Source organism: Euwallacea fornicatus, chromosome 26 (assembly GCF_040115645.1).
Source record: "Euwallacea fornicatus isolate EFF26 chromosome 26, ASM4011564v1, whole genome shotgun sequence".
NCBI lineage: Eukaryota > Metazoa > Arthropoda > Insecta > Coleoptera > Curculionidae > Euwallacea > Euwallacea fornicatus.
Window position 1 is genome coordinate 3,025,332 of NC_089566.1, and position 26,469 is coordinate 3,051,800.

The window sequence follows — 26,469 nt, forward strand, 5'->3', positions numbered from 1 at the left end:
TTTGATCCAATACCAGGTAGGTAATCCTTGAGCACTGCCGTCATATTTTCAACATTTATTTATTGCAGCGTCTATCTTTTGTTAGAATGACAAAATTTCAGTTACACTTCCAAAGAAGACCAGGGTAAATACTGGTTTTCTTGCCATTTTTCCATCATCTACCTCATAAAATTCTTAATCAAATTTTCAGTCAAAGAATAAAGTAAAATTTGATGTCACCAGCCTTTAAAGGGAAAATAGAATTTCATTTCAAGCTCTTAGCTTTTTTGCTTTTAATCCAGAATTCAAACTATTGCTACATTGATTAAATCAGTAGTAACGAGCGCAGTTTTAATTTTTTCACGCCAGATCGGTTATTTGTATGTGATACTGTACAGGTCCCTGCAGTTCTGTGTTAACAATGTTCTTCAAGCATATTCTACTTTGTAGACAGTTATTATTGTCACCTTTGACAGTTCAGAAAGCAGTCAATACTATCAAATAGAGTCGAGTTGTCAGTCGTTTTGTTGTTATCGATATACGTTTGGCGTTCCATATTTTAGAGTGATAAAAAAATTGCTACCCCGCGTTCCTATAGTATTTTGCAACTTTTTTTAGCAAGTTTTCACTTCGTATTAAACACAACTAGAGTGCAGGGTAAGTGACGTTCGAGTTAGTTCTTGTTGTAGGTAAACATATATTTCCTAGCACCTCCTCAAATGACCTTTGTGGGAGACAGGTCTTTCTCAGTTTATTCCTGCTAATAGGTACCATCACCATTTATTATATTTTTAACTTGTTTTAATAGCTTGCAAATAGAGAAAAATGAATTAATAGATAATTACATGAAAATTTACCCAAAAAGGTTCAATGGTGTGTAATAACCTTTTACCCTGAAAGCCTCTGCAATTCAGAGATTGTTTAGAAACTAGCAAAGTAAAATATATCTATTACTTATCCGTTGTTTACAAGATGTTTTCATTTAAGAGTCGCAACAAATTTATTTTGTGTATTACTCAACCGTTGGAATTAAGAAATTCTTGGTTTGGAAAGTTTGTTCTACTAAATGTTTACATAAAAGCTTTGTAGAAAGAAAAATAATATGAAAAAAAAACTGGATTTTTAATTTAAAAAAAAACTTGATTGTGATCTATAATTATTAAGAAAACCCTGTATAATTCATTTCTTTAAAAAATGAGTGTTTTATGAAAATGGATTGATGTAAAATCAGCTTTTTTGCTAAAAATTATTGCTTACATTACAAATGAAATTTTATTTATAATGCATTTTATTTATGTTAAATAAAAATAAAAAAACTATTTCCTGGTTTTTAAATTTTAGTGGTTTTTATCATTTTATGTAAATGTATACAAGGCATTGATGAGAAAAGATGTTTAGTTATCAACTTGCCTTTGTAACTATAATCTTTAAAGTCTACTGTGTGTAATTTAGGTAAGCAATCTTTTTAATTAGTTAGTACCTAACCTACTTCATCACTTTGTCACATAAAACCCATTCTTTACATGCAATTAAATTTTGAGGTACCTTTTAACCTTCAAATTTCTTTTCTTGTTATAAACATTTGTGGTTTTGAAGTTGAATATGTGACTGTATCTGAACAGTAAACTATTTGGACAAAAATGATGAAAAATGCATGGATCACTTATCTATTAAGTGCCATTATCTCTTCTGTGGTAACAAGAATATACAAAAATTTCCCATGTGTTGAAACTATGTTTATTTTGGTATGAAACTTGCAATAAACAATTGGTACCCCAAGTTAAAAAAAGCTAAATTCACTGACAGAAAACTTAATAATTTTATTACATAATAAATAGGAAATAAATTTAGTATAATATATATATATATTTATATAAGTCTCTATTCATTTCATTGTATAGTAAAGGTTACTGCTTTTGCTATATAATCTAAACACAAACAAATGAATTAAGGTTGCCTTTTTATCTAATCATAATTCAAAAACTAATTTATTGTATCTAAAGAAATAAAAACTTAAGACTATAATCCGTCATTGATAATTTAAAAATAATTTCTGCTAGTTATTTGATCTTATAAAACATCTATTGCTAATAAAAGGTAATTGACAACAAGTTAGCAAAGAAATAGAAATGGGAACAACTAATATAGACTTTGTGCATTGAAATATCCAAAATATTTCAAATTTTGAGTATAGGTTCTGGACACTCATGGCCATGATGGTGCTACCATAAATACCTACTGTGTGTACCCAGTCTTCAGGAATATCCCTTGGCAATTAAAAAGAAAATTAATTTCTCACTTTTCATCTTAACTGCCAAGTAAATGGAAATCCTTAAATGAGAAAAATGTAAACCCTTAGTTTAAAACTCATTGTAAATAATTCCTACTGTGTACAAAATATTTAGAAAGACCTACAAAATCAAAAAAATTCCGACATATTTCGGACTTGCGTTTGACGAATCATGGTATTGAGTATAACCAACAGTTCCTTATTTAATAGAATATTATACATAAAGTTTTCAGTCACTTAAACATAATAAAGAATGTGTAGAATGTACTGCTGTCCTAAGACAATAAGTACTATATTAATAACCATTCAAACTGAATGAGAGTAATGTTCATCAAAAGTTTTTTTGGGCCCCAAGACACTGTAGAGCTGTAAATGGTTGTCATTTTAAACCATTGTTAAAGTGAATTTGAATTGAAAGGAATTTATTTAGGCACACTGTGTATATATGTATTAACACCCTGTGTTAATACAATCCAAAAGAAAATTCTAAGGGATATAAGTCTGGCGATTTTATTGGCCACTGAACGTCTCTCATACTTTAAGCTATGTGTAATTAAATATCTTACACTACAAAAACACCTTTAATTTGTACACAGATGATAAATTGATATGACCTAAATAAATCATTTTGTACTTGAATATTTCAAAGTTGATTTAGGTTGAAATGTGAATCAAAGTTGTGTAATTGTGATTTAAATTATCAATTTAAACAGATTTAATGTCTCCTTTTTTTTCTGTCACAAATTCATTGCAATCTATGGAATAGCCGCAAAGCGGATTTGCTTGCGGATTTTCGTCTTGTAATTTTTATGACATAGTCATTGCTGACTTATCTTTTCTAATTCTTTTTCTGTGACAACTTTAATAGTTCTGAAAAATGAACTAAAGTAGAATGTGATTTAAAATTTTATAGTTGAAATATAATTAATGAAAAGCATTAATGAAGCAGACACTCTGTCCAAAAGCAGGTAAGTTTTTATTCATTTATTCTTGATGTTCACTTTAACTTACATTTCTAAACCAAATATCATTTTCTGTGTATCTATAATAATAATTTGTAATCGATGGATTGGTTGCAAGGCCGATTTAAAAACTTTCATTTTGTAATTTCTTTACAATTTAAACGTTAAAAGTATCACACTTAAATAAAAAATGTTGTGCAGATGAACATGTGTATAAGGAAAAGTTCATGGCATATCCGCAAAACAAAGTAGAAAGAAAAGAGGATGTTGGACAAGGTAGGTACATATGTTTCCACTTTTTGGCTTCATCAGGTATGTGCATGTGTGCGTATAACAGACGTACACAAACATCATGCTGCGCATGTCTGAAAAACTAGCTATATCCAGGTATGACCTGGAATGAGTGGAACTAAAAAAATGGGGAAATCGTAAACAGGTGTCAGCATATCCTTCCGTGGAAACACTCAAAGATACATGGTCATAGTATATTAAAAATTTAATGAACATGATCGTTGAATGCTTTATTATCGAGGTAAAGTACTACGTGGTGCGTCAGTCTTAGAGGGAGCCATTTGGAAGAGGAATTTTCATTTTTGCCCTAATTTTCTACTCTTCATATTATGAATCTTAAATAAGATTAGAAGAAACTTGATTCTGATTAATAGAACAGTTACATACAATACATGATAATAAATTGCGGTGATGCTAAATTTTTCAAGGTATTTCTCGGAATTTTTAAAGTCTCACAACTTCCAAATGTATATTCACCGAAAAACGTCAGAAGAAGGTGGTTAGAAGATCGTCTAAGTCCTGCTGTCCAGAAAAAAAAACACTTTTAAGGCAAAAGAACATCAAAGCATGGACACAATTTGCACCGAATCACGTTCACTGGACAGTGCAAGATTGGAAAAAAGTTCTTTTTAGTGATGAATCTAAATACAACCTTATTTCCACTGCCGGTATAGTCCACGTAAAGCGTTTATGGAGTCAAAGACTAAATGAAAAATATATTAAACCTACCGCTAGCATGGTGGAAGAAGTATGTTAGTATAAGGATGCTTTTCTTGGCATTGTAAGAGCCCCACTCGTCGTATTGTTGGAAAAGTTGATAGATTCATATATCGGGATATGGTAAAAAATATAATAAAACCCTGTTCATGTGAATGCTTGCTAGTCAATTTTATTTTTCAACACTATAATAATTCCAACCATTTTTCAACTAGTGAAAGAGTAGTTAAAACGAGAACATGCGCGTACTATGAAGTGTTCTACTCAAAATCCGGATTTAAATCCAATCGGGAATTTACGAGACCTTATAGATCGTGTGATCCGAAAAGGGAAGCCCATTAAAAATGGAAACAGACTGTTTGAAAGGTTCCCACAAGTCTGGTATCAAAGTGATTAGTGGCTAATTGAAGAGTTAATAGAATCAATGTTTAGGAGAATGGCAAAAGTGATCAAGACAACGGAATATCACATCAAATGCAAAGGCTTTTTTAGTTTCAATTTTTTTAAATGAGATTTTCTGTTAAATTAATTAGATTCCGGCAATTTTCCCCAATTGTTATTGATTTTTTCCCAAAAACGTAAAGTTCTGTAAAAAACATTTTTTCATTTTGCAGTGGTTAAACTGTATCTTTATTAAAAGTAAAAGTACGATAAAAAAACCTTGGTGGTATCCATCAATTTTTAATTTATGCGTACTTTAAAAAAGTTCCAAGTATTTGGGCCAATACCTATCTACAACCTTAAGTTATTGTATGTTCAATATTATCGTTTACATAATCCGTTTGTCAGCCAAATCCCATTACCAGTAATGTTGTCATATGTCATAGAAGGTGAATGTCATGCAAGAACTAATCGCATTATTAGAATTTAAAGAAAATATGTTTGTTGTCAATCACTTTGGATAACCGTTTTGATTATCGACTTGTTGATATCAGTCGTTTGATTACTTTATTATTGATCGTGTACTATGAAGTAAATGTTTGAAGGATATTTATAAAATTGTCTAACGGATTTTCAATTTTCGGTGCTTGTGCGGGAAATTTGGATGAGTAAATATGGGACTGAGAATATCAGATAAACTAATAGTCAAATATTCTAAATAAAAAAGTTACAATGGAATAACATCAAGAAAAACATATTGAATGTTTTTTTTTTTGTATTTTGAGCATCTATAAAAATTTTATTTTAGACGGCCACGTTTTGCAACCAATAGTTTCAAATATAATACATTGTGGAAACATCTAAATACTTAAAATGTAGCGGTTTGTTATGAAGGAACGTTCAATAAAATTCCCTCTTTCACCAAACATAATTTCAGATTTTCTATATTTCTTAAGGTCGAGTTTCTGTCACTGCACTGTCGGCTGAAAAACACCACTTATCACCTTGATGATGAATAACCCGAAATGGGCCATTGATTTAGAAACGAAAAATTGAAAGCATCCTAAAGCGAAACGATTTTTGCCGTAATATTCCTTTATGGCTTACTTAAAAAAAATCGCTTTAAATCTTCTTAGTCTGTACATCGTTAATTGGATTATCGGCTTATTGATAGCGAGAGTGAAATAATATGAAACCGTTATAACTCTTTAAGCGATCAACTTATTTAGACTTCCAATTTAGATTCTTTCGAAAGCACTAAAAAAAGTAAAACTAGAGCGTTGGCTGCGATGGTGAGTGACTTATTAAAATTCCAACAGAGTATAACTTGAATAAAACGAGAAGCTCCTAGCGACGGTCAAGGCTTCCCATACATAAATTTCTCCACTAAATTTAATTTGTTCTCATCTTTTTTTTCTTTTTTTTTTTTTTTTTTTTTTTTTTAATCCATTTGTGTGTTAGTTTTGTTCTCATTGATGATGACTGCGCATTGATTTAATCTCCATTATGTGGCGCCCTCTTAGCAAGCTGATGTTAGAGGCTCAATGGACAAAATCGTGGATGGAGTAAGAACGGCGGGATAAATTTTTTTTAGTTAAGAAAAAATTGCCGGATTTAATGAAAAAAACGTAGATGACGTGATGAGGCATAACTACCCAAAAGGGAAAAAAAACAAACATTGGCATTGAGCAGAACATTGTCTTTTAGTTGCTAGTATCGATATGTGCGCAAAACTAATTGCGCCTGGATTCATTCACATTTTGGCGAGTCGATATCCATACTTGCTTCGGTCCTCCCGACTGTAGGATTCAGATATTTTGTGATTTAAGTGTTGGATCTTCACGTTTTTCTTTAGTACACCAAGTTACCCGGTACGTCATATATACCATGATTTTTTTGAATGGCGCCATTAGGGCTACTATAAGAACCAATTACTTTCTAGTTGTTCATGACCATTAGTCGTGTTTCTTTTTGATCCCGTACTTATATTAAGGTCTACATTAATACGATATGTATTAGAGCACCCCATTAATGTAGTTGCACTATTGTGCGTTTTTTCCTCCACATATTTTTTGTCTACATATGAAATTAATAATATCTTTAGATGGAGAAAATCTGTGTCAAGGGTAGTTGCAATTAGGTCACATAGAAACGTGCTTTATCAGCGATAATTTATTAACATTCGTTGGGTCCAGCAACATTATACTTTCGCAATTTACCTTCTCTACTGAATGAAATTAATTCGATAATGACCTTTTACACTTGTATGTTGCATAGATCTTGCGGTGCCAAATAAAGTATTAAGGGGAGATATAATAAGTACTTTTAAAATAATTTTTCATACGGGACGTTAGCGAATTGTGGTCATGAACGATCATCGAAAGACAAGTCTATTTTGATTAACGAACCAATGTATCCATGTCTATAGGTTATGAGATACAAGGTGTTCGTAAAAGTTTTATTAAAAATCAAAAATGTAAAAAATATCTTTTGACACTGGTAAATATTCTGAAGAACCTTTAAGCATCATTAAAAAAGAAATACAATAAAGCAATATGCCTGAGAATTACTTTCTATCAAATCGCTGCGCAGGAAACTGAACATAAACGATAAAACTTTTATGAAACAAATTTAAGCACTTGCCACAGACTTTTATCTCGTAGATAACTCGATGTATGTTATTAATTCTACTCTCCCATAACGTCCTGAAATTCCTTCTGATTAAGCAGCATCGCAGTATTTATAGTTTTTTAAAGCTTTCCTACATACCCTTTGTTGTTGTCAGGTGGAAAATTCCTTAACATTTAAGAAATGGCCTTTGCGGGGTTGAAGAAGCAGATAAACAAAGCAAATCAAGTAAGTTCTACTTCGTAGACATTATGAAAAATTGAATGAATTTTATTTATTTCCAGTATGTCACAGAAAAAATGGGAGGTGCCGAAGGCACTAAACTGGATTTGGACTTTATGGATATGGAGAGGGTAAGTTGAAAATAACATATTTCTTGCTCTCCGCATAGAACTTTAATATCCTGTGTTTCTGAAGAGAGAGAAATATCGGGGTTATAATGGGTGCCCCAAAATTAAGTTGTACATTATTAATGGCGTATTTCACGACCGAAAATAAAGCAGAAAGTTCATATAAACATAAGCCCGCTAACACTTCCTTCCCGAGATTTAACAGGTCAAAGTTCAATTTTTTTACAATTTTTTTGCAGCTCCCAAAGTTCAGGCTATATTTAGGCCAAATTTGGAAAATGACTAATTTTTTTGGATCCATGTACCCTTTTATCTCAAAAGTTTCTTTGCAGCGCGCCACTGACCGTTTTCTTCTAAAAATCGAAACGTCCCGTTGAGGCTTTACTTGTTCCATTGTTTTCTTATCTGCCAACTGTACACTACATGTATCAGTGTGTACAACTAATATACGAGTTATTTGCAATATAATTAGAAAAATACTCTATTTTTAACGAAATTAAAATCTACGATATCCTTCGACCTCAAAAAGGCATATCAACGGAAGAAAATGACCATTTAATCTAGGGGAAAAAGAAATAAACATGAGTGTCTGAAGGAGTAGTGTCGTCGCCGTCAACATAAATACCGCTCACTGACAGGCAATCATCTTTAAATGTAAAAGGAAATTAAAGATAGAGCATCAAGTGATAGATTGTCACAAGTATCTAAGAGTGAACATGAACGATAAGCTAACGTGACAAAAACATATCGAGAAAGACAAGAGCGAAGCTCTATCTCGTAATTGACAGGAATCCAAATTGATAATGAGGAACAAGATCATCCTCGTCGACACAGTCACTCACCCACAGGTCAGGCATGAATTATCAGCACAGGAAAATAGCTTTGAATGAGCTTTGCTGTATCAGCAATGACACCATCTGAATGAATTTGAATTACACGACAACGACTAAAATCATCAAAGAACATGCTGTCAATACGTTCCAAACACCTGCGGAACATCTAAATGTACTTATTCGAGGAGCATGAACTACGATTCAGACGAAAAAATATCAAACCACCAGCTGTTGCGCATGGGATGGCCAGAAAACTGGCCCGCCAAGAACCACCTCAGGAAAAAGTGATCTCGATAAGTCCCCATTCCAGACAAATTATATTCTAGATGAAGAACGGTTCATGAATACAGTAATGTAAAAAGCAATAGTCCTGCTTGACTCTGTTATCTGGGCGCCATGATTACTATAAAGAACGGGCTTCGGTTTGCTCTATTGTTTATTGTATCGCCAAATGTTAACACAAAGGGACCATAACATTAGGAAAAAATAACTGTCAATTTTCGCAACCGGTTGCTAGACTTGCCAATGTAAGCGCCAAAAAATTTTCGGCACTTCAAAGTTATTTGAGCAAAATATCTCATCAACTGTGAGATCAATTTTTAAAAACTCGACTCCGCGTATCTCGGAAATGAAACGTTTGAAGATCTACGTTTATGTGAATTTTTTGCCATACTTTTTATAATAGAATATACTGTTGAAATTATACTACCTGATTTTAGGGCACCTTGTATAAGATGTTTATTTAACACGATTATTTTGATATGCGGAAGAAAGGAATGTCTAAAAGAATATAATCTGGTGGCTACTCGTATATTTTGTAATTATTACGTTAAAGACAACATTTTTTATCATCGAGTCATTAATATGTCGTGTTATTTACAGAAAACTGACGTAACCGTGGAATTAGTAGAAGAGCTCCAAGTTAAAACAAAAGAATTTCTTCAGCCTAACCCTACGGCTCGAGCCAAAATGGCGGCCGTGAAGGGTATAAGTAAATTAAGTGGCCAAGCGAAGTCCAATACGTATCCTCAGCCCGAAGGAGTGCTTGGTGACTGCATGTTGATGTACGGTAGAAAGTTAGGAGATGACAGCATGTTCGGCAATGCGCTGGTAGAAATGGCTGAAGCTTTGAAACAGATGGCCGACGTCAAATACTCACTGGATGATAACATCAAGCAAAACTTTTTGGAGCCCTTACATCACCTACAGACTAAAGATTTAAAAGAAGTTATAGTAAGTGTCCAGGTTTCTGTTACGTAGGAGGAGTCATAAATACGTATTATGGTTTCAGCATCACAGGAAAAAATTACAAGGTCGACGTTTAGATTTTGACTGCAAGCGTAGGAGGCAGGCGAAAGGTAAGAAACTTGCAGTTACAGAATTGTTTAAAGAAGCATGAATTATTATTAAAATATGCATGTTTCTTCAGCTTTAAAAGGATTATTCAGTCCTTATTCAAGCCCTGTGAAGGTCCAGGGCGGTGTTCAGGGTATGTTATTTTTACAACCCCTTTGAATCTGATTATATCCTCTGTACTACTACAGCAAATTGTTTCCTAACTAGGCCAGACTTTCTCTGTAGCTGTAAAATGAATAGCTTCCATACCTATTGCCGCTCGTTATTTCGCCCTATCAAAGCGAGTTTTTAATTGTATCTTTTCCAGACTAAGTCCTTTTTCCTTTTGCATAGATTTAGTTACATTATCTACATACACACATGTCTATAAGTTTTTTAGTTTGTTCTCGTTTTCTCTAATATAATATTCAAATTAAGATAATATGCCTTCGGGACATTACAGCTTTAGCGATAAAGCATAAAAATTAAAAAGTACGATAGCTCCAATTCATTACTCATTTTAATTTAGTCATTTACGAAAGATGAACGCACTTAAATAAACGCGAAGTCGTGTAAGTAACTTTTTGTAATTTGCTCCATCGTGGTTTGTAAATAACCCTGAAGTTATTGAAAAGATTAGGCCTTCAAATTTTTAAATTGTCAATAAATTATTTTGTTTAAGCTGCCATTAGGGCAACGTGTTGTTTAACCAAAAAAATGTGCCATTGCGATGTATTACTTTTTTCCTACCTCATGTATGTTAGAGAACTGTTTGGATCGTACTGCATTTTTTTTTATAAAAGAGAAAAGTTGAGAAAAGAAAAAAAATCGATACAATAATGTCAAAATCATGAATATGCAGATCTGGCTTTGTTTTTTTTACCTTTTTTCCCGTTTTGCTATTTGAGAATCTACATGTTAACTAAAAGTAGTTCTAACTAACGTAAGAACTCAAATTAGAACATATTTTTCAAGAACATGTTTTATTGTATTAATTGCGGTACTAGAAATAAATTTAGAATTCTAAAAAAAGCCAAAAACCAAATTTTAGAATAAGATTTTCGCTTCACTGACGAATAATGACTCTCAGTAAATCTAATTTGACGGCATCAATAAGAGCTATTGTTAAATGAACACATGGCGTGCCAGAAAATGTCTTAATTTTTATTATTTAATTTATACAAACAAATTAATATTTAATAGCGTGTATTTCCCTTCTTGCTCAGATTACTGCTTCGCCGCTATTTGATATACTTCAAAGTAATTTCTAACATCGACTTGATTAATTTGATCCCATATTTCCGTGATTCTTAACGACAGTTCAGTTAAATCCTTAAGGGCAACCTGCAATGCTCTTATTTGTCGCCCCACGTTATCATCTAAAGATTCGATGGGGTTCAGATCAGAAGTTCTTGCTGGCTAAGGCTCTGTCTGAACTTTTAGGTTTTGGAGATAATTTTGTACTTCTCGTGTCACGTGTGGACCTACATTATCATGCATCAATAAAATGTTTTTACCGATAAATGGGCATATGGTACTATATGGGGTTGTAAAATGTCTGCTATGTATCGGTGGCTGTCAAACTACTTTTATGAAGTACAACTAGCTCCGTGCGACCTTCCAAAGCAATGCCTTCCCATATCACAACAGATTTCCATTCATAGCCTACAACGCCAATAATGTTGCACTGGACGTATACTCTCTCCTACGACGATCACCACTAAAAAATCACAAAATCGAGACAACGCAAAGAGTGAGTTGTCTCGTTGGTGATTTCTCCAGTCTTGGTATCCTCGGGCAAATCGAAGAGACCGTCTTCGATGTTTCACAGTCAAGGGAGGACCGCTTGCAGCCCTATAGGAAGTAACGTTCCTTTCTGCTAATTTTCTTCTCACTATACGTTGACTGATGCGAAAACCAGCCACATACGACGAGAAAATTCCTGCTGCTTTCAGTTGCAAAAATCGATGTTGACTATACGTTGTCAACCTTTACCGTCATTGTTCAGGTCTCCTTTGATTAGGATTTGTCAGGTTCCCTGGAAACTGGCGTGTTGTGTGAGAAGTTTACAACATCCTGGTTCTAGATCACCCAGAAGTAGTAGAATACTATTATCGTAAAGGGTTTTGCCTATTACGAATGGTTTCCCTGTAGTTCGTGTTGTGGTCGGCCTTGGTATATTCACCTTCAAGAACGCCGACAGTAATTGATATTATGAATTTTTTAAAACGCAAACATTTCCAGGCTGGCATCCACCGATGTGATTTTCTTCCTCTTAATACTCATATTGTAAAGATTAATACCATATATTATTATTTTTATTTGAAAAAACGCAAACTGAAAATTCCATTTTTATACTAACGTAAACTTTGCGATTCGATAAGCAAAACGTTCGACGATACGGGAAATATTAAGAAAACAATTTTGTCAAATTTTTATTAAAACTTGAATTTGCATAGTCGTAATTTTGTCATTTTATTGTATTTGATACACATTTTTGCAGCCAAACCTCAGTAAGATATTTATTACTTTAACCTTGGTTTATCCCAAGAACAACAACGATTTATTAGTTATGGATTCTATCCTTTACGTTTCAACGCTATTTATGCTATTTCCTACCATATAAGCTTTTGAACCGTTCTGTAACTACCTTCATTATTATTTATTTGTTTGCACGCCAGTTTTCTAATTTTGCACGTTTTTCTTTTCTTTTGGCCTGTTGTCTACCTAACAGGGTCAAAAAATATTACAGATGAGGAAATCAAAACCGCCGAAGAGAAATTCGCCGAATCCCTCCATCTTGCTCAAGTGGGGATGTTCAATTTGCTAGAAAATGACGTAAGTTTTTCCTATAGCAGATAGAAATTTTGCAACACAAACACAGTTTGGACGTGTAAAAATTTACTGTAATCACTTAATTTTATCGTTACTTACTTCGTCGACAAGGGACTGACTACGTGAATTAAATAGAAAACTCACTTATTTCATCCACACGTGGGTTTTCAATCTTATAGCTTGTCTAGTGTGTACCCACTGAAAGTATTTTGAGACATTAAACCGGTATTTCTTATTCATAGGTAGAACAAATATCTCAATTAGCAACATTCGCAGAAGGTTTATTAGATTATCATAGTCAGTGCACAGACATTCTTAAAATGCTTACTGAGACATTGCAAGAAAAGTGAGTACTACATTATTTTTGAGAAACATCTGATAATCTAATGTGGTTAATCCGATTTTTGCAGGAGAGAAGAGGCGGCGAATCGCCCTAAAGTTGAATTCGTACCGAAAACTCTTTCAGATTTAAACATAGAAGGAGTCTCTGCAGTATCGGACGGATATAACGGTACAGATACGAACCATATCAGTCTATTCAATAATCACTCTAGCAGCAATTCCTATAGTCAAAACCTTAAGAATGCACCTACAAATGGGGCCACACAATTTCGAAGGCTCGCACCAAAAACGGTGCCCTTTAAACAACATATGCAACCCGATCCTTTTGATCCTTGGAATATACCCCAAGGTATTTTTTTGTTTTGTTTTTTTTTGTGGGTACTTAGTTTTTACGAATTTATGTTTTGGAATTCACCTGTCCCCGTTTTAATTCATGCAATTATTTATAATTTTTTTCCTGGGTTTAGTTCTTTGAGCCTCCCACCAAATTAACTTCCAACGGTCCATCGCCTTTACCCTTCGATAGGCTTTGACTAACGGTGTTTGCAACATACATACAAGTCATACACAGATGCACACACCACGCCCGTACACTCCACACGATACACGCTAAAAAAATGTTTATGTGTCTACAATTAAACCCCATTGCCTGCAACTTGTTCCGTTCTAGATGTAGGAATGGCAGAAAGAGTGAATGACACTTAATTTGTATTTAGATCTTGTTCCGGACCTTTTGATTTCCTTTTCATCTCAATCTGCGGATTGTAGCGAGTAACGGTAAGAATTTTGAAGGAATCCGATAGGTTTGGAATGCAATTCACTAACTCGAAAACGCATCAAGTCACAAATTTAAATCCCCCTGTGTGTTATTTGGAGTTTCGTCCTATAAATTTTTATTGACCGCTAACCGATCTGATATTTCTATTGTATGCATCAAAATACGCAACCAAAACAGTCTACCGATGTGATAAATATAAATTGGCGTAAAGCCGCAATTTTCGCGTGTGCTCCTCGAAATAGGTAATAAAAACAAAGAAGTCACCTTATTGGCTGATATCCAATCATTGCCTCCGTTTTGCGCTATTTTAAACTGTGAATTCTCAGTTTCAAACTGCGATAATTTAATCGAGCGGTTTCCAGGAGATTTAGACGCGCGCTTGTGTGTTTGATATTACTGAGTGTGCATTTTTAAAATTGCAATGACTAACCTTCCTCTAACTACCCCACTGGTGCGCCTTTAAATGCGAGATCACGCGCAATAGTTGGGTGGTGTCATTTCGTGATTTTACCTGCGAAGATGGCCTCACTGCTAGCCCGTTTTCCTTCTCTTTCTTTCTGCCTGGGTTGTTGTTCTGACAAAGATGTGTTGTTAGGTTCTTCGCAAGTGTCTTCTCCTCAACATAAGCCACAACAACTCGAACTACACCCGGGACAGCACTCTGCCAATGGTAACATTCGCTAGAAGAGTGTAGTGCTTTTTGCTTGTATTTATCGCAATTTCTTCTATATGCAATGCTAGACAAACCGTTTACTAAACAAGTGTGGAAGCTGTTAATGATGTAAAGGAGGTTAATACTAAATAACGTCCGCCCTAAATTATCCAGAAGCATCTTGTCGAGCAATGTATACAAACTTACATTGCTTAAAAGTGCCTTTATATGTGGATTGGTAGTTGTGTTTCATTACAATATATTTTTTTGAGGTTGATATTATTTTGGTTTAGAATCCTTGTTAATAAATTACACAGTGTTACGTTTTTTCATTTTCACCATAGATATCGTTGTTTGCCCCCCGTAGCAAGTTGATGTTTATGTCGTGTTATTTATCCTTTTTGGTCCTTTGCGTCTCCCAAACGTCTACGATCAGAATGTTACGTCATATTTTCGACATTTTTACTTACCTTTTTGGATTTTACTAATCGATTCTTTGGCTATTACCTTCAATCGTTCAAGTTTGTGAAGATTGATGTTGGGTAGCATGATATTAGCACTGAACATATATTTGTGTTAGAAAATTTATTTGGCGGCGATGCTCTCATCTGGTCAGATCAAAACAAGTGCTGTTATATCGGACGAACTAGTCATAGTTTAGGCTGTCTGCAAATGTTGAAGAATTTTTATCTGGGACTTCAACGTATTCGTGTAAAAGTTCTATCTGTTAAGCTTTTTTATTTTTCATTTATTTATTTGTTCCTTTCTTAAGGTATTTTCACAGCTCACTGAAGTATACAGCGTTCTAGCATTTTTACCAATTTACCAAAAAATTACTTTAAAGTTTGGCTCTTTGTTTCTTAAGTTTTTTTTAGAGCACAATACAGCGGAGAAGCGTTCTTGCACTTTTTAAACGATTTACCTTTTTGGTAAAAAATTGTTTTTATTTTTTTATATATACATATATAAACCGACTGTAAATAACTGAAACATAATTGTGTAAACAGCAGCATTATAAAATCCGTTTAGAATGTATACGAGAGTTTATTTTGTTCTTAATTTTAATGTTATGTATTTCTTTGTTGTAGCACAGTACGACAAAAGTACTGCATCAAGCAGGGTATTGAAACACAGGGTCCGGCGTATACATAGAGTGTGACTCATTGGTTTTGGGGTCGGTCTGTAAAAAGTTATTAATTGTGCGATTTAGCTCGGATTTTTTTAATTATAATAAAGCTTGACAAACTGCACATTTTCGTCAAAAATGGCCTCGTTGATATGAAATTCAAGGCCTACTATGAAAAAATCGTTATTACTTCAAATTTTTCGATAAAATTTTATACAGGCCCGTTTTGAGAAGTGGCCAATCCAGTGGCGTGCAAAGATTTTTTCTAAAAAAATCGTTAATATCATTTATTAAAATTTTGCTCCTAGAAACTGTCATAGTAGGCCTTAAATTTTACATCAACCGGGCTATTTTTGATGAAAATGTGCACTTTATCAAGTTCTATAATTAAAAAAAAATCTAAGTCAATGGTGGACACGTCCAGCATTTGTTGTCGCAGGAACATGTGTTTCATTTCTACTTATTTTAGTTATTGTTAAAATATTTGTTTGAAGCTTTACTAGATATATTAATCGAAGCCCAACTCTGGTGTTAAATTGATCTAGTGTTATCGTGCCTCCTTTTCAACAATACAAAAAAAATTATTTTATCACTCGTTGTTATTACATGTCAATAAATAGAAAAAATGGGGATTTAACTAATTTAATTTAATTTTTCCGAGATCGTTGTTTTTAGCGATACCAATAACTTTTTTAAGGAGGAAAGGTAGACCAAAAAAATGTTATAAGTCCAAAATGATATACACCATGGTACAAAGAAAACATTGAAGCGGTTTAAGTGAGTCTTAGTCATTGATTGTGGCGCCCTTCAGATGAGACGCCGCAATCGTCGATAAATTTGATTTTTCTCAACTGCAAAAATCCCTGATGGAAAACTTCGTGAAATTAGCCCGAAGAGTTCGAGATATATTAAAGAAAATGTGATTTCATTTTTCAGCTTTAACACCCTGCATCTTGGTTATCATTAATTTTTGGTATAATATAAGTTGTTTTATTTTTATGTCAAAATTCCCTAGTTGCTCTGTGTCCCATTACTAAAGACTCGCCCTGTATATATAACATTCTTGTTTTTTCCCAAAATATTTTTGTAATTCGGCAATTAATGACTGACAGCAAACAAAATATCGTGAATTAATTATTGAGTATATAGGTATGACCTGTTACTGTGTTGTTAGACGAAGTCTCGTTAACGTGATTTTGATGTGATTCGTATGTCATATTCATGTGAGTTAACGTTGTGATCGCTCTGCATTCATTTAAGCTTCGTTTATAGGATATCGTTATGTCATTGCTGGTGAGAAGTGATCTATAACGACGTATTTTTCACGTTCACATCATGTTTGCTACGTGGGGCCATATCTGAATCATTCTAACTTTTCCTATACCTACGTATAAATAGGAAGGAGGGGATGGCACAAAGATCGATTAGAGAAATTATTAGAGCATGTGTACTCCACCAGAAAATGACGATCCAGTTAATGTCTAATTTTCACGTGAAATTGTGTCGTTTCTAGCTTCGCCTTTACCGTCCCCCATGAGATCGTCTCCTGCTAGAACTCCAATGACTAAGCAACCATGTTGCATTGCTCTCTACGATTTTGATGCTGAAAATCTCGGTGAATTGAGCTTTAAGGTAAATATACTAAATACTTAAGATACTCATTTTACTTAGTTTTTCGCGATTTGTAGGAAAACGATGTGATTACCCTTTTAAACAAAATCGATGAGAACTGGTATGAGGGCAGTATTGGCGGCCGTACAGGCTACTTCCCAGTGAACTATGTTAAAGTTGATGTACCTCTTCCATAAATCAATACTCGTTATATTTCCTCACGTTAAATAGCCCCTTTTTATTTAGTTACTTGCCTTATGTATGTTTTTATATCTCGGGTTTTTTGTAGAAATTTTGTTTCAATGACTACACAACAACAACAGCGTAGCTTTTTACAGAGTCAAAGTTAGGTAGATTTCACTGTTGTAGAGAAATTATGGCCAGTGGATATTTCATTATGTGATTTTTAAACCAAATCGAGGAAGACAATATGGTATGCAAATACCTGTCGCACTCTGACGGTATTACGTCCGTTGTTGTATCCATGAACATACATACATACCCAGAGATTCTTCCAATCCATTCTGAAACGAAACTCTTATTCTAAAGGCATCTTATTGCAAAAAGGCCAAATGCTGTTATTGAAAATCGAAATGTCTTCTTAACTCGAGAGTAAGCCTATTTTTATTATTAATCAATTATTTATACGACTCTGTGGATTCACCGCAGAGTAATAACCTCCTGAGGCCCAAAAATGTCTTTTGCTTTAATTTGTAATTTGATGAATTTCGGCGATTTTTAAGTCATGGTTTATAAAACAAATTGAAAAAAAAAATGTACAACGAGATGTGTATATGAAAGTGTAAAAAACAATTATTTTATGCGAGTTCCGTGAAAATATCTTAAACTTAACGCAGAATGCCGTGGTGGTGTTTTTACAACTATCTTTTCTATTTTATCTGTTTACGTAGTTCTATCTACATCCTATATGTATACATCGATTTTGTTTATCTGCATAATCGATTAAATGTTCAGTCTTATGATAACGTACAACCTGGGGACATACTGCATGAGTTTCTACGCATGTCTTTTTGTGTTTTCACTTCAAATATTTACAAAGGACAAAGTATTATCTGAAATAATATTTTGTCCCAAATCCTACTATGAGAGTGTCTTAATTGGAAACAATTTTCAACTTACGTATTTTTCGCTTGTTGTGTTTTCTTATGTTACAACTATGGGGTACAAAGTACAAAATCTGACAAGTGACGAATAAAACGAAGTGAGTGATAAGTGATAAGAGTGTGCACGAACCGCCGAGAGCCAGGCTAATACAGCCCATAAAAGGGTTCTAGTTCTTAATAACCCCAGTTCCCCTCACCATTTTGTACTCATTCCTACGTTTAGAGCATTTCCTACATTGATACGCATTGTTAACTGCATGAAATGTTTGATAGAATGACAACAAGGTTATTATCAAACTGGAGAACCATCGCAACATTTTCATCATATGAAACCTTGGCTTCACTCTTGGTTTAAAAAAATAATTCATAGGAATTAGGTTTAACCGTGGTAAAATAGTCGTGCATACCTATTTTGACCAAAAAATGTTTTTTGACTGCAAACTATGGAAATAATGATTAAAAAGCATCCTTTTTTTGAACTTCAGTTACAAAATAAAAAAATAATTAAACATTGTGATATTATTAACTTAGCAAATTTTCAGTCTTCATTATAAGACTGTGCGCCTTCATCAATCTGAACGCAATCTTCACGAATATTATTCATTTCTTGTCATACCCCCTTGATTCTTGAAATTCTGGAAGTTCTTATAATGATAGAGATATAAATGGAACATATAAACCAAAAAAATGAAAATTATTATCAATATTATAAATATCTTTACTATTTACATACCTAAAATGTCAATTTCCATAAACCCTACACAATTACATATATTTGTATTGAAATTACTGCGAAGTAAATACCAGAACTCCAAAATTGCGTTGTACAATTATTTTTAGAATTAATCATTTTAATGACCTGCAGCAAAATGCAACACTGCGAACAATAACCGAATACAAAAACTATACCGGTAATTTCCCCATTTTCTATTACAAGTGAAACGGAGATGCCCTAATTTAAATTAAAATTAAAATGGTACAATCGAATCGTTTTGATATTAAGTGTAAAATTATTTAAAATTGGACATTGTTGTGAAATCGTTAAGGTGTCAAAAGACATTTTATGGTAGAAATGGATATATCTTATACGTATATATAGAACCACGATGAGCTGGAGGAACACGATATCGCTAAATATGTTTTGTAAGTATTCCATGAAAAGTAAAAATGTTAATTGGGGAAAAACTACTAAATTAAAAAAATAATTTACAGTTAAACTTTTAACAAGTGTCTTTGGCACCTTTGGTAGAAACAGTGTCAACTCCGCGCTTCGAGATGGCCAATCCAATACGGCAATGTTTTCTTGAGGGAAACAAGCTGTCGAATACTGAATTACTTGTTTTGGGTCATTATCTTGTTAAAAAAGCGTTTTAGGGTCATAATATTATCAACGCAAGTGATCATGGGCATCTCTAAAATATTATAGTATGATAAAAATTTGAATTTTTTATTTAATTTTATCATTTGGGTCGTTTATTGTAAAAACAAAAAGTGTGCTATTTATATGACCACCACTGTATATACACACGCAACGTAAATGTCAACGTCTTGGTCCCCTCTTGATACCGATGTTACATATGAGTTCGCCGAGTGCGCATGATTTCTCCCCAAAACAATGCAGTTCCCCTCCTCGAGAGGAAGCAACCTCTTGAGGAAAATTCAGTATTTGTTCACGACCTGGTTCCCTCCAAACCCGTTGCCCACGGTCATCACTGCAGTTCAATTCTGATTTCATCCGTGAATATGACCCACCGTCACTGGTGCAAAAGCCATTTCTTTGATCACGCGCCTCGTTGTAAATGAGCGACTCGGTGTCTTGGACATAAGAGAGGTACCCTTGTCTAATGACTTCTGGCACAACGATTTGTTGAGTGAAGCCTTCTTGTTATCGTTGAGGTCCAGAAAACACGGTGAAATGCACTTTGAACACGATTTTTAACGACTAAAGCCGTATCGTATCGACGTGTACGGGCATATTGGACCAAGTTGCGATCCTCTCGTTTAGAAGCCGTGGCCTTTTTTCTACTATACCGGTTTCTTCGTGCCTTTGAAGAATTCGAATAATAGACGATCTGGGAACCTCTAACAGTCTGCGTATCTGTTGATTTGAATGACCAGCTTCATGCAAAGCAATAATTCCAACTTTTATCTAAACGCGGAAATTTTATGTTCTGATATTCTGCACACAACAATACAATATGATAAATAACTTTCGACGTTGGGTTTAGCTATAAAAATCGATTATCATAACACGTAATAATATAAAAATGCATTGACAAAAAAAAAATTAGATGTTCTTAATTAGGATGGATTATTTATTTCGTGAGCAGGAACTGCAGGAAATTTTCACACGTGAGCTGGATAACCACATGCGTAAGAGAAGCATTTTTCCACTTGAAATTATAAAGAAACGCAGTTTCCATTTCATATTTAAACATGTAATGAATTACAAAAGGATTATTACATCCTGTAAAACATTGTTTCTGGCATAGTGACACCCATTGATTTTTCTTTCGGCTAGTCTTATCGCACAGGTTGTATTACAAAGATTTCCTATAAATAAGAAATACACAGGGTATTCTTAAATATTATACACATTCGAAAAGGGGCAGTTCTTCAGCTTAATTGATGACTAAACGTTCACATAAACGTAGGCCCGCAAACGCTTGGTTACATATACAGGGTGTTCAAATTTCAAATTTCCAGTTTTTTCTTTATAAATCTCGTAGTTTTCTACCATTATGGCCTTATAAAGAGAATTTAAAACACTTTTACAACTTGCGATTTACAATTTAAAACTGTAATTCATAAAGATACGCAAACACAAGTTACGATTTGAAACGTGACTATCAGAATGAATAAAAACGAAAGTTTCTTGACAAAATAGAAAAATCATGTTGTATTTTAAATTCTACCAGTGACGCACTGTTTATGTGGAAAAAAGGGAGCATGATCCCTGCAATAATATTACCCTGTAGATTATCGAAATTATTTTAATATACCCAATAATATAAGTCTTGCAGCGTAAACGATATTCTTAATTTTAGCTAAATATTTTAAAAATTGCGGGTGCAATATATATATATATATATTTTGAACACCCTATACACAGATGATGAAGCATTTGGAGACCTATGTTTGTACGATTTTTAGTCATGAAATAAACTAAAAAATTACACCCTTTCGTATGTAGATGATATTTAGAAAAGGCCTTTGTATACCATTTGTCATAAAAATTGCAACACCTGAAAATAATGCATAATTCTTTTATAAAATCGTTATTACTCAAAATTTTTCAATAAAATTTTGTACGACACGTTTTGAAAGGTGCTCAATTCAGTGGCGTGCACAAGTTTTTTCTAAAAAAATGGCTAGTATGATTTATTTAAATTTTTGCTCCTAAGAACTGTCATAGTAGGCCTTAAACTTTACATTAACCAGGCCATTTTTTATAAAAATGTGCAGTTTATCAAGCTCTGTAATTAAAAAAAAACTCCTGGCAAAAAACTTTTTAACAGACTGGCCCCAAAACAAATGGGTCTCACTGTGTATATAAATAGATAATTTTATACGAAATCTTTTTTATACACCCTATACAATAACACCAGCTGGAAAAAAAACTTTAGTTATTGTATCAAAGTCAACTTTATAGGGTGTACGAATACTTCTGTGATTCACTGTGGTTCACAATTATCGCAGAAGCTAGCGCCATGCAGGTACTAACCTGAACTGGCCCCAGGAGGTTAAGCAAAGCCATATTATTTTTAAAAAATACCATATTATGAGATTCATGTCGATGTGTGTGCATCGTCATGGGTACTTTTCAGATGTTTGCTAGTGATATCGCATTTAATTTTAGATATTAAAATTGTACTGATCGTCTATGAAGCTTCAATTACCTAGCCAGATATCTTCCTAAAAATGTTTAATTACAATTTGTATATATTTAATGGAGAATATTCTAGTGTAAAAAATTTTTTAATGTTAATTTTAAATATGTGTATTAATTAAAAAATGCGACGTGCAGTTGAATGCTTGACTCGTTTTTTGTACAAAAGTTCTACGAAAAAATAACACCCTTTCAAGGACTTTTGTAGGAGTATCATATTATAAAAATATACTCATACTGCTCTAAGTTGTATATATTTCTTTTAGTAATATGTAGATTAATTTTAATATAAAATCGTATAGTCATATTCATTATTGTTGTTTATACTGGGAACGCGTTGCGAACAGTAAATTTTGAGGATAATTTTTACTACAGGGCATTACAGAAAGGAGAATTCTAAAGATATGTCGCACATAAAAAAGTATGTTACAAAGTTTAGAGGGATTTTATATAATCGGGGTCCGAAATGCCTTTGGTTAGCCTGCGGCTAGGCAATGGAGCATTTTCGAACTCGTGTATATGTATAAATTTTGTTGAACCTTTTTTAGAATGTTGCAGCCTTTCTAAAACACCCTGTACACAGGACCATAAACGCCAACTTAAAAATTCATTCTTTACAGGATTTTGCAATAATGCGGCAACGGTCTGAAAACTACTGTGGTTAGGAATTTATGTGGAGTGTCGACTTCCCGTACAGAAGGTCCTATCCTAGAGAAATGTTTTTAAATGGAATACCCACAATGTTACTTGCTCGTGTTCTCTAGATGACTCTGCATAAGTCCTATGAAACATGGTCAGCACGTCTGAACGATTTTTGAAATAATAGAGACAATAACAAGACTAACGGGCCGTTCGGTCTTTCTTGTTTATGTTCTTTTCGCTTGTGTAACAATGTATTTTCGTTAACGTCCTTCGGAGCTTTCTTACAAACGTCTCTGGAGATTGCGCGATTTTTTCTCACAACTCTGCTTATTACAAACGTGTTTCTACCGCCTGAATGAAACAGAAAAAAAGTTTTAGTTCTTTTGTTAGTGAAATTGCATGGCCCAAACTTAGAGAAGCTATCTCGGATTTGGGACGTTTGTGCTATTTTTATTTAAAAAAAGGAGAAAAACAAAAATACTACGTGCAAAAAGTGATTTGATGTGGCGTAAAGAAGTGGATAATTCCCACTTTTTTTTTTAATAAAGTAAATTTATGTTAGTATCTTTTATTAGTAACATGACCTCATTTTCAATCACAATCTCAGAGAGAACGTTCTCGAAACACCCCACGAAAGCAAATACTCAGACAAGCGACAATATGTGCAGTCATGGTGGTTGTCCTACGATCAAAAAGGTCAAACCCGATCAAAACAACATAGTTACAGAGAAAATTTTATAATGCAGTTGTCGATATATATCTCAAAACCGTTTGTAATCTTTGACGATTTAGGAGAGCTTAAGAGAACATAATTTACACACTACAGTAGCAGCCAAAAGTATTTGCACCCTACGGTTATCTCTGTTTTCAGATTCAAGTGATTGAGGTTTCGCATCAACACTTAATATATGTGATAAGTGTTATTATTTTTATCACAGAGAGAAAAAACCATTAGAAATGCCTGAAAAAAAGTATTTGCATATTTTAACTATTTCTAAATGTGAAAGATTACAATCTTTTAACGTTTATTAAAAACGTCCGTTGGCACCTGTAATTATTTATAAAATCATCGGTATCGAATAAACAAGATTTTTTATGCAGTTTCGGTCGGTACCTTCTGATTCATACATTGCTAACATTAAATATCAACAATTCCTTGTTTTTTTGGGCCGCGTGTTTGGGACCGTAGCCCTGCAGAGAGATGTAATTGTTGTCAAACCCCATTTTCCCCTAAAGTATGACGCAACATATCGATATAACTTGTCGAATTTGAATTACCATCCACGTGAATCCGTGTTCTCACTCCATGGTGGGAAACGCAACTCCACCCCATCACACGGTCCCCACCATTTTTAATTCCTTGTTGCGCCTTCTCGAGATTGTTCTTTTACCATCAAACCCAACCATGTTATAGTGGTTCTCGTCGACGAAAACGAAAAGTACTCTTACGATAACAATGAAGCAAAAAATGTTTAAAAAAAACGAATACAAAAGATGGGAATTCGACCCAATCAATGTGTTTATACTTTTTCCCAAGCGTTTCTAATGACCTTGATTTTTTTTTTCAGAAATATGCGATCGACAAAAAATTCTCTTCGGCAAAGATAATACGTTTTATCGGTACAATTTTCACGTTTTAAGTGTGTATACAAGATTTCGATTGCCCACGCTAGAAAAAGACCGTGATTAACAGATATTCCTTGCTGCCACCGTGACTAGCGTCATGAAAAGCGGTTTCCCATCGCAAGATTTATTAAAAAAGTATGATTTACAATCCATACAAACCGTTATTATCGATTTCAAATAATTTGTAAATTGTAGGACTCTAAACGGTGAAAAATGGAAAACTTTATACTTCGCGATATCAGAAACTGTTGCCGGTAGATATAGAACACGGTTTATAGGACTTCGGCAAAATTACCCACAGTGCCAGGCAGATCAGAATATTGGGTGTACACCATTTGAAAAACTAATTTAGGTGCGCCATACTTTTTTGAACCACCTTATATTTAGAAAAATAATTTTCTAAAATATGTCCTCTTAAAACCTTCGTGAAATAGATCGTCATTCGAACGAAATTCCTAACACTAGTACTTCTTGAACTATCGAAAGTTGTCGCACCATTGCAAGGTGCCTTTGTAAACAAAATCGTGGAACTTGTTGGATAGGAAAGTCATGACGAATTAGTACCAAATGTGCGTATTACGGTAAACCTCAAGCCGAGGGGATTAAACGAAAGTTTCAATAAAAAATTCAAAGATTGTTGCTTGCTACTTTTACGATCAATGAAAATTCGACTCTTTATTAATCAAAGTCTGCAATTCGTCTTGACTTTCGGACCCACTAGTTACGCGACGTATACATGTAAAAGTATCGATGAAAATAAATGTTTTTACGTATTACTATTTTAACTATGTGAAATGTATTTTCACAGTTGTGTGCAAGAATGAAATTAAATAAAAAATGTTTTAAATAATTTTACCGACCTTGGAAATTCAATCTTCTACACAACTGCTTTAAATGTAATTGCATGATATGGGAACTCAATGTTCAAAAAGAGATCATAAAACTTGACAAAAAAATCTGTTGATGTTATTTAATGTAGAGTTTCCTGCTGAAGTTCGTTCTATTATATAATTAACTATTCTCTAATATATATAAATATATCGATCGTCTTACAGGAGTTTTTAAATTTTATTATTTCAGATAGAAAATTAAAAATAGCCCGTTATGTGGCGTTAGATTGTAAACTGGAAAAGTTATCAAACTTTAACTTTATTTTCGAATCATAATAAATGTGTTGAAATATGAAAAGTTTATTCGTGGTTTTGCAGAATTAATTCTTGAGAGTTTTTGGCTTGTCTATTGCCAAATTATTTGAAAACGCATTTGCTAAAAGCTGATTACAATACATATAAATAATTACCGCCAGATAAATTGAGACAAATTGTACTAGGTCTAATACATTGAGTGATAGCAGGCCTAAATACATGTCAAGTTTTTTGCCTCGGGCTAAAGACTGCTGGAGCTTTTGAAAGTCCTTTCGTAAATAGGTAGAGATATGTTTTACGTTGATATTTTAGTTAGTTGCAGTTTAAAGCTTTTTAGAACATTTTTTTGGAAAGATCGTTTTTAAAGATTCATCTAAATATGAATAAGCGAAAGGATTATAAAATATCAAAAACGCCTAGTATAATTTGTATTTAACGCAACGCAAGAATATTTATCTGGTTATAAAGACAATACCTTAGATATAACGATCGTAAGATAAGTATTTAATTGAAACGTTTAATATATAAGTTAATAACTTTAAAAAGGCAGACCCTGAGAATAATCTTAAATATATTTTCTAATGATCAAATCCACGTAACCTGTAAAAAACGTAAAATTCAATCTACCTATTTCGGTGCGGCCAAATATATTTACTTTTACTTACTCACAATGGCAATAATTATTTCATATGCATATAGTTGAAGCACAGGGTTTTTCGTGATTGCAAAATGTATTTGTCGTAACTTTTCGTCTACGTGGCACGAGCAATCTTTTAAGCTGAACATCTGGCTGTGTATAGTATTTCTTTCATACAGGTTACCGGTTAGTTAAAAATATTGTTAACACCCATGTATACATTTAAATGTTACCGTATTTGTGCATTAATAAAAGAAGGTGTCACAGTTTATTGGTGTTGTATAATTCACGAATCC

The 26,469-nt window shown here is 33.5% G+C and overlaps 1 protein-coding gene across 13 annotated transcripts; it reads left to right on the forward strand.

The window, feature by feature from the left end:
* Nucleotides 1-105: 105 nt before the first annotated feature.
* On the forward strand, nucleotides 106-26,442 carry EndoA (endophilin-A). Of its 13 annotated transcripts, none has more exons than XR_010733442.1 (13): nucleotides 106-636; nucleotides 7,406-7,476; nucleotides 7,533-7,601; nucleotides 9,314-9,664; nucleotides 9,723-9,789; nucleotides 9,861-9,920; nucleotides 12,519-12,604; nucleotides 12,844-12,947; nucleotides 13,012-13,112; nucleotides 13,159-13,292; nucleotides 14,317-14,391; nucleotides 17,013-17,131; nucleotides 17,188-26,442. XR_010733442.1 is itself a non-coding variant. In XM_066296828.1 (12 exons), the coding sequence occupies exons 2-12, from the start codon at nucleotides 7,432-7,434 to the stop codon at nucleotides 17,305-17,307; spliced, it is 1,377 nt and encodes a 458-aa protein (XP_066152925.1). In that variant the 5' UTR covers nucleotides 106-636; nucleotides 7,406-7,431; the 3' UTR covers nucleotides 17,308-26,442. The 13 variants fall into 13 exon arrangements, 8 of the variants coding, with proteins under 8 accessions (XP_066152925.1, XP_066152930.1, XP_066152929.1 ...); XR_010733443.1 differs by having other exon boundaries at nucleotides 13,171-13,292; XR_010733444.1 differs by lacking the exons at nucleotides 14,317-14,391; nucleotides 17,188-26,442 and adding an exon at nucleotides 13,411-13,720 and having other exon boundaries at nucleotides 17,013-17,092.
* The last annotated feature ends 27 nt before the right edge of the window (nucleotides 26,443-26,469 follow it).